The sequence below is a fragment of the Athene cunicularia genome, assembly GCF_003259725.1.
Source record: "Athene cunicularia isolate RWA chromosome 5 unlocalized genomic scaffold, athCun1 chr5_part1, whole genome shotgun sequence".
Taxonomy (NCBI): domain Eukaryota; kingdom Metazoa; phylum Chordata; class Aves; order Strigiformes; family Strigidae; genus Athene; species Athene cunicularia.
The window spans coordinates 27,610,952-27,627,624 of NW_020799101.1; the positions used below are offsets into that span (position 1 = coordinate 27,610,952).

General features: G+C 37.3%; 1 protein-coding gene across 1 annotated transcript in view; it reads left to right on the forward strand.

Moving 5' to 3' along the window:
* The window catches only part of RALGAPA1 (Ral GTPase activating protein catalytic alpha subunit 1), a 131,625-nt gene that overhangs the window by 5,492 nt on the left and 109,460 nt on the right, over positions 1-16,673 (forward strand). Inside the window, exons 2-8 of the mRNA XM_026849293.1 lie at positions 4,082-4,192; positions 4,727-4,776; positions 6,263-6,320; positions 6,865-6,908; positions 7,866-8,043; positions 9,730-9,845; positions 12,656-12,794. Coding sequence (XP_026705094.1) covers positions 4,082-4,192; positions 4,727-4,776; positions 6,263-6,320; positions 6,865-6,908; positions 7,866-8,043; positions 9,730-9,845; positions 12,656-12,794 — 696 coding nt within the window. The remainder of the gene's footprint in view (positions 1-4,081; positions 4,193-4,726; positions 4,777-6,262; positions 6,321-6,864; positions 6,909-7,865; positions 8,044-9,729; positions 9,846-12,655; positions 12,795-16,673) is intronic.

Consider the following 16,673-nt stretch of genomic DNA (forward strand, 5'->3'; position numbering starts at 1 on the left):
CCCCCCCACCCAAACAAAAATACCTGGAGAGCACCACTGAACAGAGAGTTAATGCAGAGATCAGATTTGTACCAATTTTGAAGTTACAAGAAAATTAAGGAAAAATCAGCAACCAAAGATACATGTTTCTTGTGAGGCATGAGGAGAACTCCCTTTTTCTTGACAAACAGATTTCATAAATGTTGCTGGAAATCTGAGTTTTAGTATACTGGAACTATGCTTTGTACAATAGAAGCCTTAGTTTTTAAAATGTTGGGACACAGTAATGTCCCATTTTTACCTCTCCCATTCTGAGAAACTTCTGTAACTATTTTCTATGGTGTCAGATCTATTTCTGAGTCCTTCCCTCCTCCCAGTCTGGGCATAGGTACCAAGAACACAAGGAATACATTAGTTTATGTTAGTTACGTGAATCTCTGTTAGGAAAATACAAAGTTCTTTTGTTTAAAAATAAATAAATGCACTATAAGTTAGGGAGGAAAACCTGTTTCTGTATAAAAACTAGGCTATGTCTCTCTTAAGAAAGCAAAAAAGATTAAGTAGCCAAAGCAGGCAGGCAACTTCCAGCAAATCCCCAGTTCAAGGCTGTGTGAGAAGGACATGCATATGCTCCTTGTAGAGGAAGTAATTTTTACCTCTATATGTAGCATTCGTGATACTTGGGGAGAACACAGAGGAGAGACAATGACCTGATGTTGGAGAAGATGGTTCAGGAGGAGAGATCTGAAGAGCTGTATCTTCAGTTGATCATAAGATAAAGGTGAACTGAATGTTTAGACAAATCTTCATTAAGGAAAAAAATATCAGATCCTTAATTAGTGAAGAAAGCTTTCAGTGAATAGCTGAAAGTTTTAATGTTAAAGTAATCAAGGAGAGCAGTAGTTTCTCCATGCAGGTATTAGTCATATGGATTATGTTGAATATAGAGGTAGCTGTGAAATGGAATGATGTACGCAGGTGGACAGACTAGATAATTTCCAAATCAAACTCTTTTAGATCTACATTATTATCTCTGTGCTGTATTTGCTTTTTTCCCCCCTCTTCCTTCTTGACATAATTCTTGGTCAGGGTATGCATGATGAGTTCCAAACTTCTTGACCAGTGCAAGGTTTCAAATTTCTGGATGAGCAGCTTCCTGAATCACTATACCTATCATTCAGTGATGCTCTCTTTTGCCCTAGCTGGCAAACCTATCAGATGCGCAAGCGTCTTTTCCCTCCCTTAGGAGGAAAGCCGTTTTTCAGCATTAACAGAAATAGCTTGTTGGGTTTTGAGAGTATTATTTTCAGGTAATGCCAGTACAAAATTCCCATTAAATGTTATATTTTTATTTTCTTCTATCTGAAGTGATAAAATTTATTGCAAGAATTCAGTTGTTAACTATTTGGTTCGAATTCTAAAAACTTGCTTTTGATTATGCTACCAAGTGTGACCTTAGGAAGAAATGAGGGTGGAATGCATTTGCCTAGAGAAGTGGCAGACTCAAGGAGTTTTTTACTTTCCTCCTACTTTTTGAAGCTATAGCTTTATTCTGAAGGTGTGCTTTTAGTGTTAATTGTGTGTTAATGGTAATAATAGAGGTCTACCAGAGCTCTTCTGAGTATTTTCTGAGGTGATTGACACCACATAGTTCTTAAATACAAAAAAACCCAAACACCCCCCCACCCCACCCCCGCCAAAAAAAGACCGTCCTCTGAAATTGTATTGGAGGCCTCAGAGCTAGATGCCATACTCCAGGTGGGGTCTCATGACCTCTAGAGGTTCAGCTGGTTAAGTAGGCAAGACTTTATTTTGTTGCCTGAAAAATCTAGGATTAGCGTCTCCAAAATTACAAACTGTTGTATTGAGTCTTTAAAGAATACATTTGGTTTGTTTTTTTAATTTGCCTGCTTCAGAGTTGACCCGTGTCTGGGGAAAGAATGAGGGCCTATTTCAGGAAACAACATCTAATGTGCCTGCAAAAATGCAGCATTCCTGTGTGTTGTTTGGCAGAGATCCTGTTTAACTGCTTCCAATCCCTTTAGTATTTGGAACTAGTATTTTCTGCTCATTCACATCAAGTGAACCATTCCACTGTTTTCCATCTGCAATTCCCATACAGCAGTTACACATGCGGACTAAAAGATTATCTTCTGCCACCCTTCTTTCTCCTGAAATTCTCAATCACTGCTTTCTTTTACGCTTTCATCCTCCTATCTCAAACCCTTTTGATTTTCTTCCTGCTCTACTTTCTTGTCTGTAGCCTAGACCTTACTTTATATAGGGTTCTGCCCCCTGAGTGGAAGAGGTTCTAACAGTTGTGCCTGTGCTCTAGCCGTATCTCCATTTCTTGTGTACTTGCCTTGACTGCCTGAAAATCATGGTCTAGTTTGTTTAAAGTGGAATTCGGTTTTGGAGTCCTTACTTTAATATTTCAGACTCACAGATCAACAGCTGAGCTGCTAGAGTTTAAAGTGGTGTAGCAATTTCTGCAAAACTGGAGGTTTGGTAATCCTGTAGGTGGTCAGGCACATGCTTGCCAGTCTGGACCACTAAGTTTATTGCTAGCTAAACTGCCTTGCTTTAAGAGTTGATTTTAGCTGTCGATATAGCACTGTCTTCTCCAAGAGCACTCTGGCTCCACTACACTGATTATGCAAGATGTTGGCAGAACGCTGTGATACTGGAAAAACTGAACATATATTGGAAACTTTTATAGCAAGACTTGTGATCAAATTGAATTATTGGTCCTCCAGAGCTACATAATAAAATAGAATTGTACCATGCTTGTGGCTGCAATCCCAGGGCTGACAGGCTGATGTTGACTTGCTTCTTTCCCACATCCATCCTTTCAAATGATTGATTGGGTGTTAATGGTAATAATAGTCTTTATAGCCTTACCAGATGTAGATCCAGTCATGTGAGATGATAGAGATTGATGTCATTCTAAAAAGGATTAAAAAGCTATGATCCAACAAAGAATTAGAAGGGGCCTTATAAAAGATATCCACAGTGAAAGATGGTGCCTCAGTGTATAGAACTGGTGTAGGGTATAAAGGTTTTATTTGCCTTGCCTTTCTTCATTTTTTAATTTTTTTATTTATTTCTAATTTTATTTATTTATTTATTTATCTATTTATTTCACATCGGTATTATGAAAGGGGAGAGTTTTGCCTTTTAAAATACTGAGTCCCTGTTCTGTGCTTCCATGCTATTGTTCTGCCCACCTAGTGTCTCTAGTCTTATGTAGTTAGATAACAGCACAGGGAGTATCTTTTGGTTCAGCTTGTACTAAGTCTTGAAAGAATTGATTGTTTAAAATGATCAATCTAAAATTAATCTCGATAAATCATCATTTATTTCTTTAACTGAGGATTTGCACAAAGCCATGTAGGGGGTTGTGGGAAGAGAGTCTGGAAGCCTTCCTGGTGTACACAGGAGAGCACATCCCTCTAATCTCATAGTGTTGTTTTCACCTCAGGGTATCCCTGAGGTCCCAGCTTCTGATTTCCTGAGACCATGCAATCAAAGGCCTAAGGGGGACTAGGCCAGACTGGAAAGGAAAGTTCATGTTGGAGCTTGGAGGGAGTAAGGAGGCAGCAGTGGGAATCCATTGCTGCTGTTTGCTTCCTCCCAACCTGTTTGCAGGGCAGAGGTAGTCCTCACCATCCTTCCACTTTCTTTAGTAGGATAGTTATGGCTAAGGAACACTGGGAACAGCGATGGTCTTACTGTTGTAGAGTTTGGGTAGCATCATTAGCTTTATTTCTGTTAAATTAAGAATTAAAACAACATTCATCTGTACAGTGCTGGTCTTGATGGAATTCTGGTTCATGACGGGTTTGCAGGCGTTACCGTTGTGCAAACAATGAGCATGCAAGAAGACACTGCTGCTTGTTTTAAAATTCACTAGGCTCTTACACCATGCCATATTGAATTTCTTTAGCTTCAGTTTAAAAGAATGAAAATTTCAAAATAACTTCTTTACCAATAATTATTTCTCTTTTAAATATCCTCAGTTCTTACTACCTGTTAATGGTATGCATTGGTTGACTTTGAATATTTGAAAGAAGTAAAAACAATGCTTTGTTCTGTTTTTCAGAGAATGCGGAATCGATTGATCTCAAACAGTTTTTCGACCTACATTTCTCACATATATATTATGTGTTCTTTGAAAACTTTGTGACTATTGAAGTAGGTCTTAAACAAAAAGGTAAGTGTTTCAAAAGGAACACTTTTTGTCTTGGTGCTTGTGTTTTTGTAATAAAATAAAGCAGGGTGTAATAAATTAAAGCCATCTGTCTGTGGTCACAAATGGCAACATTAACTGCTCAGAGATATCTGTTAGGCTAACTTTGCAAATAGAGGCAGAGCAATTAGAGGTGCATGCAGTGGAGGTGAGCAAGGAGCATTTATTCTCTGATGACTGTTTTTGCCCTTTTGCAAAGCGAGGATTCTTAAGGTGTTAAACTTTTTGTGTCTGCAGAACTAGCTGTTTTGTTTAACAAGATATTGGTAACAATCTGTACCAGCTGTTGATGCCACAATAGAAAGTTATACAAACTAACCATGTAAAACTGTAAACCATAACTATGAAATATACTTTTTTTATTTGCAGAAGGAATGAAAATTATGGTTGTAAATGAATGGTATTTTGTTTTACACATCTAAGGATCTTTCTCAGTCATCTTTACATTTTGTTTTCATAATGAAAGTGTATCTTCTATTTATTTTTAATTGCATCTAGGTCACAAGTCTCAGAGAGAAGAATTAGATTCTATTCTTTTTATTTTTGAGGTAAGGTAACTTGAATATTCCTGTATGAGTTTTTTGCTTTGAATTAAGTCCTGTTAAATAATAACAGTACAGCTATTCTGCAGCTGCTTGGAAATACACCTTACATTTAACTGCATTCCTTTTTCCTTTTGCTTAGAGTGGAATATATGTGCTTTGTGTGAAAAGAAAAGAATGTGACTTGCAGGTTTGCAGAAAGATGTCTTAACTGGAAAAAATGTTTTCTGTGTCTGCAGATATAGTTCATTACATTTTGGTTGTGGTGTTTTCCCCCCACCTTCAAATGTATTGTACACTTTGAAATTCTTATAAAGGTGATCTTTGATTAGTCATGATCTTTTTTTTTGATTGTTATCTCTGATTTTTTCTTATAATAGATCACTACTGCAGAATTAGTTTTTATAGATCCCTTTTATTTTCAGAAATATTTATAATTTGAAAATAGCATAATACCCTTACCAAAGCATATCTCGACTCAATTAAGATGAATTAGAAACTAATTTAATGAATTTGTAAGATTTCTGAGCAGAGAGACTATAGTTTAGAAATAGCTTAGAATGTTAAGTTTTTGTCTTTCCTTTTTGATGGAGCCTTCCATCAAAACAAGAACAAGGATTGTGTTTTTTTAAAAATATGTAAAATTGAAAGCTGATGAATGCTTATCACATGGTTGAATACAAATACAAGAATTTAAAAAAATTTTTTTAATAAGGTTTGGTGCTTAAAACTGTGGGATTAGCTGTTACAAGGAGAGTGAACCTGAAGAGAGCTAGTTCATTTGTTCACTAATTCCTGTATAAAGGAACATAAGGGTGACTTGTGCTTTGGAGGCAGTTGCACAGCCTGCTGGAGGGCCAGGGCCTGAATTAATTTGGGAAATCAGGTTATTTACAAGTTGTTAATGCCTCTAGCATGAACGCTGAAGTACTACATAATAGATTTTTAACTGCCTCTGTCACTAACTGTGCTCTGTTTCTTACTATTTGAAGATGATCATTCTCCAATACAGCTGGAGAAGTGTTAGACCATTATTGCCCTAGGTCTTCACTGTTTTGCTGTAGCTCATTATCCGAGAACACTGCAGCAAATGTTTGCTTGTGCCACAGAGGCAAGCTGACAGCTGAGCATCCTAGTTTAAGCCACTATAAAGGTAGAATAACCCAGTACAACCTGTTGTGAACCAGACGAGCTGGGACATACTCATCCCATTCCACTCTGTATGCTGTAAGCAGCAATATCCAGCAGAGAGGCAGTGGAGCCAGATAAACTGCAGTGAAGTCTCCAATGCAGGATTTGCCAGACAGTCTTTGGGGCTTCTTAGCTTTAGGAATGGGATTATTTTGAAAGGACAGTAATACTTCCAAGGAAAGCAGTGTGGAATTTCTAAGTTAACCCTTCAGCTTCTGATCTGTGACTTTTGACAAAGCGCTCTTTGGTCTTCTGGGATCAATATCTGCAACATAGATCCTTGGGTTCTGTTTTTCTGTAGAAAATTTTGCAACTCCTTCCAGAAAGGATTCATCAGAGATGGCAATTCCATAGTATTGGTAAGTTGATTGTCTGTCTCTGGCTGTCATTTCCTTATAAGTTATGCAACAGGGATTATGGTCTTGAAACCCTTGCAAGCTAGGGGAAGAAAAAAAACCAAAAAAGCTCACCAGTGTAGTGAATGCTCTTCTAGATAGAATTAAATCTGGGAATCTGGAAATGGAACAGTGGCTGAGAAGAACAAGGACAGGTAGAAAGTTGCTTTGTAATTATTTTTTCCTAATTTTCTATCTTAATAAAATTAAAAATTGGGGTGAAGTCTGTATTTGTAAATGGGGAATGCACACTAGTGACATTTAATGTACACATCCCAGAAATTCCTTGGGGAAGGATGTTATGGGTTATGAGGAAGCTATGAAAGGTGATCTTTTTTTTCCTTCTGGCATTGAGAGAGTTGCCTAAGGATATCAAGTTCACCAAGATTAAATTGGAGATTGCCAAGGACTTGTTTAAAAGTTACTATCAAGTCTGACCGAGAACTCTGACATCTTACTTAAATATTGCTTGTTTGTTCTCTATTATTTTCTCTTTTCTTCTTTTTAGGTTTGATTTTAAAGAAGCTTCTTCACACTGGAAATTCATTAAAGGTATTGGAAAAAGTTGCATACTACTTCTGTCTAAAATACTTAACTACAAATAAGAACATAAGGGTGAATTTTTATGGTAAAAGCACAAGAATGATAACTATATCATGACTTGTGTGTCATGAAAGAATGACTTCAAATCATCAGCTTTACTTCAGTAGGACTGCTCACGGTAGTTATGTGTTTATATAGAGTAGCCAAGTTAATAATGTGTTCAGATTACTTGAAGGATTTTGCGTTAAAGCAGAAATAAGCCTTAACCATTCACTGTTAAAGTCAAGGAAACAGCTTTTGGGGCTCAGGGTATAGTTTTGTGGCTCAAACTGTCTTGGAAGTTTATCTATGCCAGAGACCTGTTGGTGGGTAGTGTAATAATGGTTGACCATGGGACAAAAGCCACCCAAATGTAACATGTAGTTTTGGTACTGCAGCAACCAACCATGCCCACATCTCTGTAAATCACCTGCAGGCTTTGGCTGGTGCTGAAATTCTCCACTGAGAGCCAGCAGTGACTGCTCTAGGATTCCATTCCATTGCTTTTCTTGAAGGAGGCATGGAAGAGGGTAGAATAGGGCTTTCTGCTGCAAAAAGCTCACTCTGTTGTCATAAATCATGGAACACATTTAGAAGTTTTATGACTATATTTTCTGAAAAATGGACATGGTGTCTTGCAGTGCTGTAGTCAAGCAAGTGACTAGACGTGTTGGTTTTGTTCCTCTTCTTTCAGATAAAATCCTGTGAAAGAGAATCTGTGAGGCAAACAGCAGTGAAGGCGTCAGAGTTGTTCTTACATTTCAGCAGAGGCAGCAGATGCACTAGCTTGGCTCTGCTGATTGCTGGTGGTCATGCTGTCTGTCTGTTCTCATCTTTTCTGCAACTCCCCTTCTCCCTCCAGGACAAATGGAAATGCTTTTGTGTGTTTTGGGACAAGTTAACTTGTTCAGTTTTTTTTCCTTTAAGATACGTCGAGAGGGTGTGCGCCTCTTTCTTTTGTGGCTGCAAGCACTTCAAAATAACTGTAGTAGAGAACAATTATGGATGTTTTCTTGCTTGATTCCTGGATTTTCATCACCACAGTCAGAATATGGCCCCCGAACACTAGATAATCTCATTAATCCTCCACTTAATGTTCAAGAAAGTAAGTAATTACTCAATTCTCTGCATAATTCAATTCTCAGCACAGAAAAGGCAAGTTAAAGTACAGAAGAACTAGCATATATATGTACCCAGGGAGATTATGGAGCTGTTAATGAGGTTTTTTGGCAGTTTATCTTCTTCCAATAGTAACTTTGTCTTGTGGTGGTTGTTTTTTAGGGTGGGTTGTTTTAGTTTTGTGTTTTGTTTGTTTGTTTGTTTTTTAAAGTATGGTTATAGTAGCTTAACAGATAGTGGTGAAAATAAACTCACGGGTTTTATGTAATTCTTAAGAATTACAAGCAGATGCTGCATCAACTGCCAACTTGCACAGGCAGATTCTGCTTGTGTTGAGTATTTGTACTTGCTTTGGCCATACCCTAGGGAGCAAGTTACACAAAACAGTTTCTGGTATGGCCTTCAATAGAATGAGTGTTTGTTAGGGGAATGCATAAAGCCAAATGGTTGATCTTCCTGCTGTGTATGTGTAGGACTAGGCAATTAAAGCTGTGGTATTCTTGTGGCTTGGAGTCTTTCAAAAGAATTGGAGCTTGTAAATTGCAAAACCTGAGGTCAGAGTTCTGCATCAGTGGAAAGGATTGAGCATTCTGAGATAAGCTTTTTATACTTTCCGAATTATTTTTTTTTTTAAACATAAAGATCATTATCTTGATTTTTAATCAACAGAGTGAGGATTTTTCTCTTAAGGTGATAGTTATGACAGTTTTTCCTCTGACTGTTCACTCTAGCACTAAGTATCAGTTACTGGTTACTTTGGGGAGCCACTTGCCTCCTAAATCAATTTATTCCTGCTAGTAGTATTTTAAGTTCATTTATTAACAAATTGCAATTGAATTGGTCATAAGTGCAAACTGTGCATTCATGTAAATGTGAATCAGAAGCTAAACCACTTTTTCCTCCAAGAATTAAGTGCTGTTGCCTTTTTTCCACCTCCACCCAAAGTTTTAGAGCTGATGCAAGCATTGCTTGTAGAAGCAAGCAGTGTCTCCTTGACTGGTAATTAACTTTACTGAAGTTTAGCAGACGAATTTAGTGGCAGGATAGACCTGCAGGTAAAAGTTTGTTACATAATTTAAGCCCTGTTTTGGAGTTATCTTGTGTTATATTTCTATAGTGGGAAAGGAGAAGCCAACCTAGAGGAGATGTAGGCAGCATAGAAATGCAGAGCTCAGAGTAAAATGCAAACACCAAACTACAGGAACAAGAGAAAAATAAACTTTGAAGTAGCTTCATTGTAGAGGCAAAGGAAGAATAGAGCTAGTAAAACAACACAAATGTAACTGATGAACTGCTAAATCAAGAAAATCCTGAGAAGTAAATAAAGATTTGGCATTTGTGCAACACAAATGTTACACTATTGTTGGCATAAATTCTAAAAAAAATGTATTAATGCTATTTGGAAAAATTTGGTCTTGTCAGGTAGATTCCCGAGATGAATAGGGAGAAATTAGTTATTATCTGCTGTATTTTTATATATGTAAGAAACTATTTCTGTGGTGGTTTATTAGTTAAAAAATCCTAATTTTCATTAATCTATGGGTGGAATGTTTTGCCTGTAATTGTCTTTGCTTACCCCAGTACATTTCTACTTTCATAACTTGGTAGATATTTATGCATGAGAAGAAATGGTCTAAATGTTAGATATCCTTTTTTCTTTTTTTAAAAATAGCTCAAGTGACTATAGAGGAAATCACTCCACTTGTTCCTCCACAATCAGGAGATAAAGGACAAGAAGATTTAACAAGCTATTTCTTGGAAGCACTTTTGAAATACATAGTAATTCAGGTATGTTTTCTAGTTTTAAAGTAAACAAATATGGAACCACTAACACCTGTTTGTCCATTGCATAAAGACATATACTAGCAATATTGTAAATGTATACAAAAATGTTTTAAACATTCCTCACCCCTCCCTGAAGTGTCATTTGAAAAAAGCAAATTCCTGTAAAAAATCATCATTTGTCCTCTGTGTGAAGATTCATAGGTCCATTACTGTAGGGTCTTGTATCAGATTGCAGCATGGAGGAAAACCAGGACTTGTCAGTTATTTCCAGCAATGGTGATTCTAGCTCCCTTTTTCATTTCATTTCCCCCCCCTCCCTGCCCTGTTACCTTCAGCCAGTGGAACAATCAGCTGGGCTCACTTTTATTATGTGGGGTTGATGATGTTCAGGGACTTTGGTTTTCAAACTAAGGGGAAACTTCTAACTGAATGAATTGGATTTTTGTAATACAGGCTTGTAATGAGTCCCAAACTTTTGCTGGCCTTTTTCTAGGTTTATATTCAGGCTAGCTGACAAAACCAAACAGAAATAGGATGTCATACTCAATGGTTGTAAGTCTGGGACTGCTAGTGTCTGTGCTTAGGATCATATTTTTCCTCCAGCTATCTTTCTGGAATGTAAGTAGATAACATACAGATTACAGTAGATAACCATACAGCCTCTCCGTTCTTTAATGGACTGAGCTACTGGAAAGCCCTGGTTGGTAGAAATGCACCAACATGTTTAAGTAGTGACACAGATGTTATGGTTTTCTAGCAAGAGCTTGGGGGGGTGAGGGAAATGTTGTTTTTTTCTGATCAAGATATTTACTATCCAGATCTTGCAAGGATGGCACCTTGACTCCTGTTGGTATCTTAATTGTGCTTCTGGGACTTTAGTTTTAGGAGATTGTAAGCTCAGGCGTAATACAGTACACTAAATAGAAGAAATTTGGGATTACTGCTAGAGCTGGACAAGTGAACCTCTTCAAAAGAGAAGCAATGGGAAACAGTACATATTTGGAATACTTAAGGTCTGACAAAACTTATGCGTTAAGTTCAGCTTTAAAGAAGCTGCACTGCTAGGATTACACTCACTTAGTGTCATTGCTGTGTGAACACCAGGTAATAAGATCTTGCAGATCTTGAGCTACCTAAGGGGCAGATTACGGAGCCGAACTGTGCACAGAAAACTAAGACTTGAATGAGTATTTAGTCCATGGTGCACAACTCAGGCGTACAGTATGTCCTTCCCTTCGTACTTTGACACTCCCGTGATCTCAGCCAGTACTTGAAATGCCTAGGATAGGGCGTGCCAAAAGCTTGTGTCTAAAAGTGTGGCCTAGCTATTGTATTTTATGTAATTGATTTGCTGGCCACTTAGCCCATACTTCTTCTAAGCCTGCTCTGCTGTCATATGCCCAGCAAACTGCTTGACTGCATGACATGCTGTAAGTGTTCCAGGGGTACTGCCTTCTGGGTCAGACTTATCCAGCAGAATCCACTTAGGTATCTATCTGTAAGTTTTTCTTCACACTTTTGCAAGTTGTGCTAGAGAAGATGGACAGTGCACAAATTTGGCCTATGTTAAACTGAAACATTTCATGGCTTCCCTTTATCTGTCTCACTCTGTGAGCTTGCAGTGCTGGAATAATTTGGAACCTCATTTTGTTGCTTCCAGCATCTGCCAGTTTGAATAGAGTTCATCATACTTGTGACTTGTAGGGTGAGTTTAATGATGACTGTTGACTTTGAATAAACATACCCTTAACATTCTTGAACACAACTGCCTTCTCTGTAATAAATTGGTAGTAGTTTATTTAAATTTAAATAAGTAATTGAGAAGAACTTGTTCACTATATGAATGCTAGAATCTTTTGCTGAAATCTCTTTAGACCTATTTCAAGCTGAATGGTTACTTCTTAGATACTAAGTTCTGCTGAAGAACTTAGTGTCATTAATTTCTACACGTCACTTATTCTAATGAATTACATTGGGAAGGTGTGTATATATATATATATATATATATATGTATATTGCATTCTAAAGGCCTATTGAACTGAAAATAAATCATAGAAGAACTGTGGACTTTGAGTAAGGAATAGAGGAGGGGAGAAAAAAGAGGAAAAAGAAGAGGGGTGCTGGGTTTTTATTTTATTTGTGGTAGACTTTGGCAGATTACCCAGTTCTGCAGGCAGATGGATTCTTGAGGACAAAGATGGAAACTGCAAGCCGGGTTTATTATTAAGGAAAATTTACGCTTTTCAGTAGGAAGACATTTCATAATAGGAAAGGCTTAGCACTCATGATCTGTGAAAGCAGATTTGTGTAATTCAACTTGAAAGTTGTATCTTCTGCTGCTTGTGGTTGACAGATTGATTTGTTTCATATTGCCAACTGCACAAATGAATCCAAGTACCTATTATAATGAATATATGGACACTTTTTAGTCTAAATGTGTTACAAGAAATTGTCAAACAAATATTCATAGTAGCATGGGTAATTATCCTTTCCTTATAAAACATTTTGAAATATAAAAGCAGTTTTATTAAAAACAATCAACTTGGCTTTACTCCCTGACTTGCCAAGATGACCATAAAAGCAGATGTATTTCTATTGGTTTCAGTATTTGATGTGCTCAAGTTCACTGAAGCAATGTTCTGGAAGAGAACAGTTTTTTGTTTCATTATTTCCTAGCTAGTTTCTATTCCAACTTTGTAAAAGTGTTTATTAAAATGCATATGATTTTGTTTCAGAGAAATAACTTAGAAGACATTTTATCAGCCATCTTTCTTGTCTAGATGTTTACTTTATTCAACTTTTTTTTTTTTAAGGTTAAAAGTTTAGAGTGGAAGAACAAGGAAAACCAGGAAAAGGGATTTTCATTTTTATTCTCAAATTTTAAGAAATACTATTTACCTTCCATTTTCCCAAACATCTGTAAGGAGACCAGCTTGTATAACCCTATACTTGGTAAGTGTTAACACAGGTGATAAAATCATTACATTTTCCTTAATAGAGAGTACAGCAAAGCAGTTTTTTGCTTGAGTCATGTTGTCCATAAAGAACGTTCTCCAAAAGTATTGTGAAAGAACTTGTTATGGTTCCTGTTCATCGTTTTCAATTCTCTGTTTGTGGAGGCACCTTTCCTTATAGTCAATCTTGCTGTATTAACCTGATTCTTGTTCTTCAATGGAAGAAATGTTCTTGTAAAACAGTTCTTCAATGTGATCTCTCTTGTTGATTTAAGTTGTGCTCTGAAAAGAAACTACTGCTGCTGACATAAAAGGTGTTAGTGTGCTGTTCTCTGGGAGACGTTGGTTTTATCTGTACAGAATCATAGTGTTTGGATCTTATGATGCTTGCTCATAGTTCAGAGAGGTTATGTTTTTCTGTCAACTATTTTTTCAAGAGCTTGCATTAGGAAGAGGAAGCTAGGGTTTAACAGTCATTGAAGCTGATGGTGCTAGAGTGTATCTTTCCATACAGAGAGCAGAATTTTAGTTGTTTGCTAAGCACACCTAACTAGAGTTTTGCTCAGAGGTTTTTAGCCCATTCTAAACTAGAATGTTGTTTGCAAATCTTGAATTTGCTAGCTGAGGTTTGCGTGCACCCATGCATAGGTTGGTTGTAAGCCAACAGAGTTCAAGACTCTTGTTTGCAAAGCAGTACCATGTACACAAGTTTTAAGTAAAGAAATGGCAGCTTAAATAATATGGACATGTCACTGCTCCTCTTGCTTGTTGATGCAGCTTCTCACAAGGATTAGAAGTAATCTCCAGACACAATTTCATATTCTAAGAATCAAGCTGTCAGAGAAGTTTGTTGAAAAGGTCTTAGTTTCTGCTAGTCCATGTCCATGTATTTTGATTGTGGCTTTCTTCAGAGATGGATGTTTCAAAACCATATTCTCCTGGGAAAGAAACAGTGGGCTGTTTCATCTAGGGGAGAAGAAACATATAAATCCAGCCATAAGCAACAGTACAACAGGAGTTGTCTGAAGATATTGAAGAGGCTCAGTGATAAAATAGCTACAAGAGGGATGGTAAGCAGTGCTGAGAAAGCAAACTTGCTGCTTGACATCCCTGAACAAGAAATGTGGAAACTACATTTTCTGTGAAGATCTTGATTGAGTCTTCTGTAGAAGTGTTACTTTAGTCCTCTCCTTTTCTGTGAATCCTAAACAAGAAGCTTCCAAGACCTTAGTAAAGAAGAGGACAGTGAGGAACAAGAAGAAATAATGGGCACAGGTCTCTGCAACAATGACAGGGATTTTGAGAAGAATACAGTAATGAAAGCAACAGAAACACTGGTAAGTAGAATAGTCTTTTCTCCTCTGAGAAGTTCTTCTCTGGCATGCATCTTCCCACCCTATTTGTAAACAATCCTGTGCCTGTTCTGAATAAAATTGGCAGCATTTAGGCAGAAAACAAGGCAAGTATGGGCACTGAGCCTGCTACTAAAAACAGTTCTTGTGCTACTGGTGTAATGCTTAATTTAGGAGAGGTCATGAGGTACAAATCAAAGCAGTAGTTTTAGTAAGCAAGTATTGATACAGGGATTTACTGGAGATACTATATTGGATTAAGATGTCTTTTCTTTTTTCTTTCTTTCTATTAAGGCAGATTTTCAGATAAGTATATTAAATACAGTAACAAGCACTGAGTGTTCCAGTTACAAGAAGCTAGTATTATGCCACCTTCAAATTCTGGTTTAAGTATTTAAGGGTTTAGAAGAGCAATACAAGCTTAGAAGAGCCCATGAGATTATTGGTGTTTTTTTGTTTTGTTTTGAATGTCTTTTAACATCTGAAACTATGAGAAAGAAACTAATGGAAAGAACTATGGGTATGGCAGTAAGAATCCAGGGACATTCTTTCTTTCATCATAGTAATGTGCTTTTCTGTGCAGTTTCCAAGCCATATAGCTGGGCTCCTTCATTTACAGAGAAACAAAGTGAGTTGTCTTACAGCTCTCTGCAGCTCTTCATTTTTTCTGAACCCTTTATTGCCTTAAAAGGTTAAGCTACAAGTGTCCACCATTACAACTGTGGCTTTGCTAGCCTTTTCATTTTCTACCCTGTTCATGTCTTCCACCTACAGCTTCCTGCCCTTTTTGGCACCAGCTCGCATCAAGTTCCCAGAGGGGGAAGGACAGGGGGTGGGGAAAGCCCAAAACAAAACAGAAGGGAAAAATGGAAAGTTGTGGGAATGAAATATTTCCTATTGTGCTGTTTGAGTCAATCTAAGCTTCTGTTTTGCTTTGGTTTTACATCAGTGTCCTTATCTGGAGCCTTGACAACCTACTTGCAAGATGGACAGAAATGTGAAAGAAGAAATGACTGGAGGACACATTTGAGAAGCAGCTGCAGCATGTAATAGAGTTGAGAGTGAATAGAGAGGATGTTCTGAGGGGATATCATTAAACTGCAGAAAGAGACAGTGTGCTGCAAAGACATGTTTACTGCATGTCTACTGGGTGTCTTGTCCTTTTGAAAATACTTCTAGTATTGTAGCCTTCACGCCCTGCTGAATACTAATAGATACCAGAGAGAACTGATTTTTTTTTTAATCTTTAAATACTCTGCCTACCAGGCATTGGTTTCCTTTTTTTTCACTTATTGTGCTGTTAAACATGCTTCTTTTAAGATATATTAATTTTTAATATCTTTTTTTACTAACTTGCTGATTTCCACAGAATGAAAACAATATACTGTTTTTTATTTGTAGCAAATAAAATATTTTTAAGCTTTTTAAAAAGCGTTCTGTGCATTTGTTATTTAGGTGGATTGTATGCAAGAGTCATGGTTTTTTTTTCCTCTAAAAATAATGCTTCCATTAAAAATAGTGGATGTAACTTCAAAGTCTGTTCTGGAAACATTCCTCAGCTTAGCAGCATCATGATAAGTTTATCACTTCTTTTGTATGTGGTAGTTGAAATGACACTGAAATATACCAGCTTGGATATCCTTTGTGCTGGTGCTGGATGTTGTGTTGTGTATTTGTAACATTAACAAGGAAATATTTACAGCAATCTGACAGGTAGGCTGTATTCACTTCAAGTGTCTGAAAGTATATATGACGTAGAGAGTAGCTGATTATTTTTTTGCTGCTATCAGAATGTGTTACTCATGAATTATGATATCATAACCTGGCAGAAGTTATGGTGTATCCCTTAAAAGAGCTCTTGACCTTGCATTAGGAAGTTATAGTCAGGGAACAACTTCATATTCTTCAACACGATTACTCAGTGTCTTCTTTGACTCTCACCATTAGTATCTTTGAACTGCCTTCTGGCCTGTAAAACTGTGGAATGTATCACTTGCTCATGTACCTCAAGCTATAGAGGAGGTGAAGCAGTGCTGAAATACCATCTCTGTCCAATCTATCATGCTCAATGTCTGGATAGAACCATAATTTTCTGTGCCTCCTCCTCTTTTCTTTTTGTTGTTGTTGTTTCTTTGTGTGCTCTCACCAGATGAAAACCATGATACTGAAACACCAGCAGCAGGCTGTGTTCTGACAGCACATTTCATAATCAGTCCTCAAATTTTCATCTGCTTTTTGTATTGGAGCAGATCTTATACTTGCCCTTCTAGAACTATGAATAGAGTTAACACAGCACTCTCAGAGAAATGTCATTTGCACCTGCAAGATTTGTAGCTGCTTCATATTGGTGGTTGGTATCTGCCTGCTGTTCTGGGTTATGAAACCCAGAAATGATGTTTGGCATTGTTGAGTTGGCTGACACGTGGCTGGAGTCAAACTGGGCTGTTGATACTTGTCCCCACAAAAATATGTATTACGCACAACTGAACAAACTGTCTGTGTGTCCCTGTACACCTCAGCCCCCC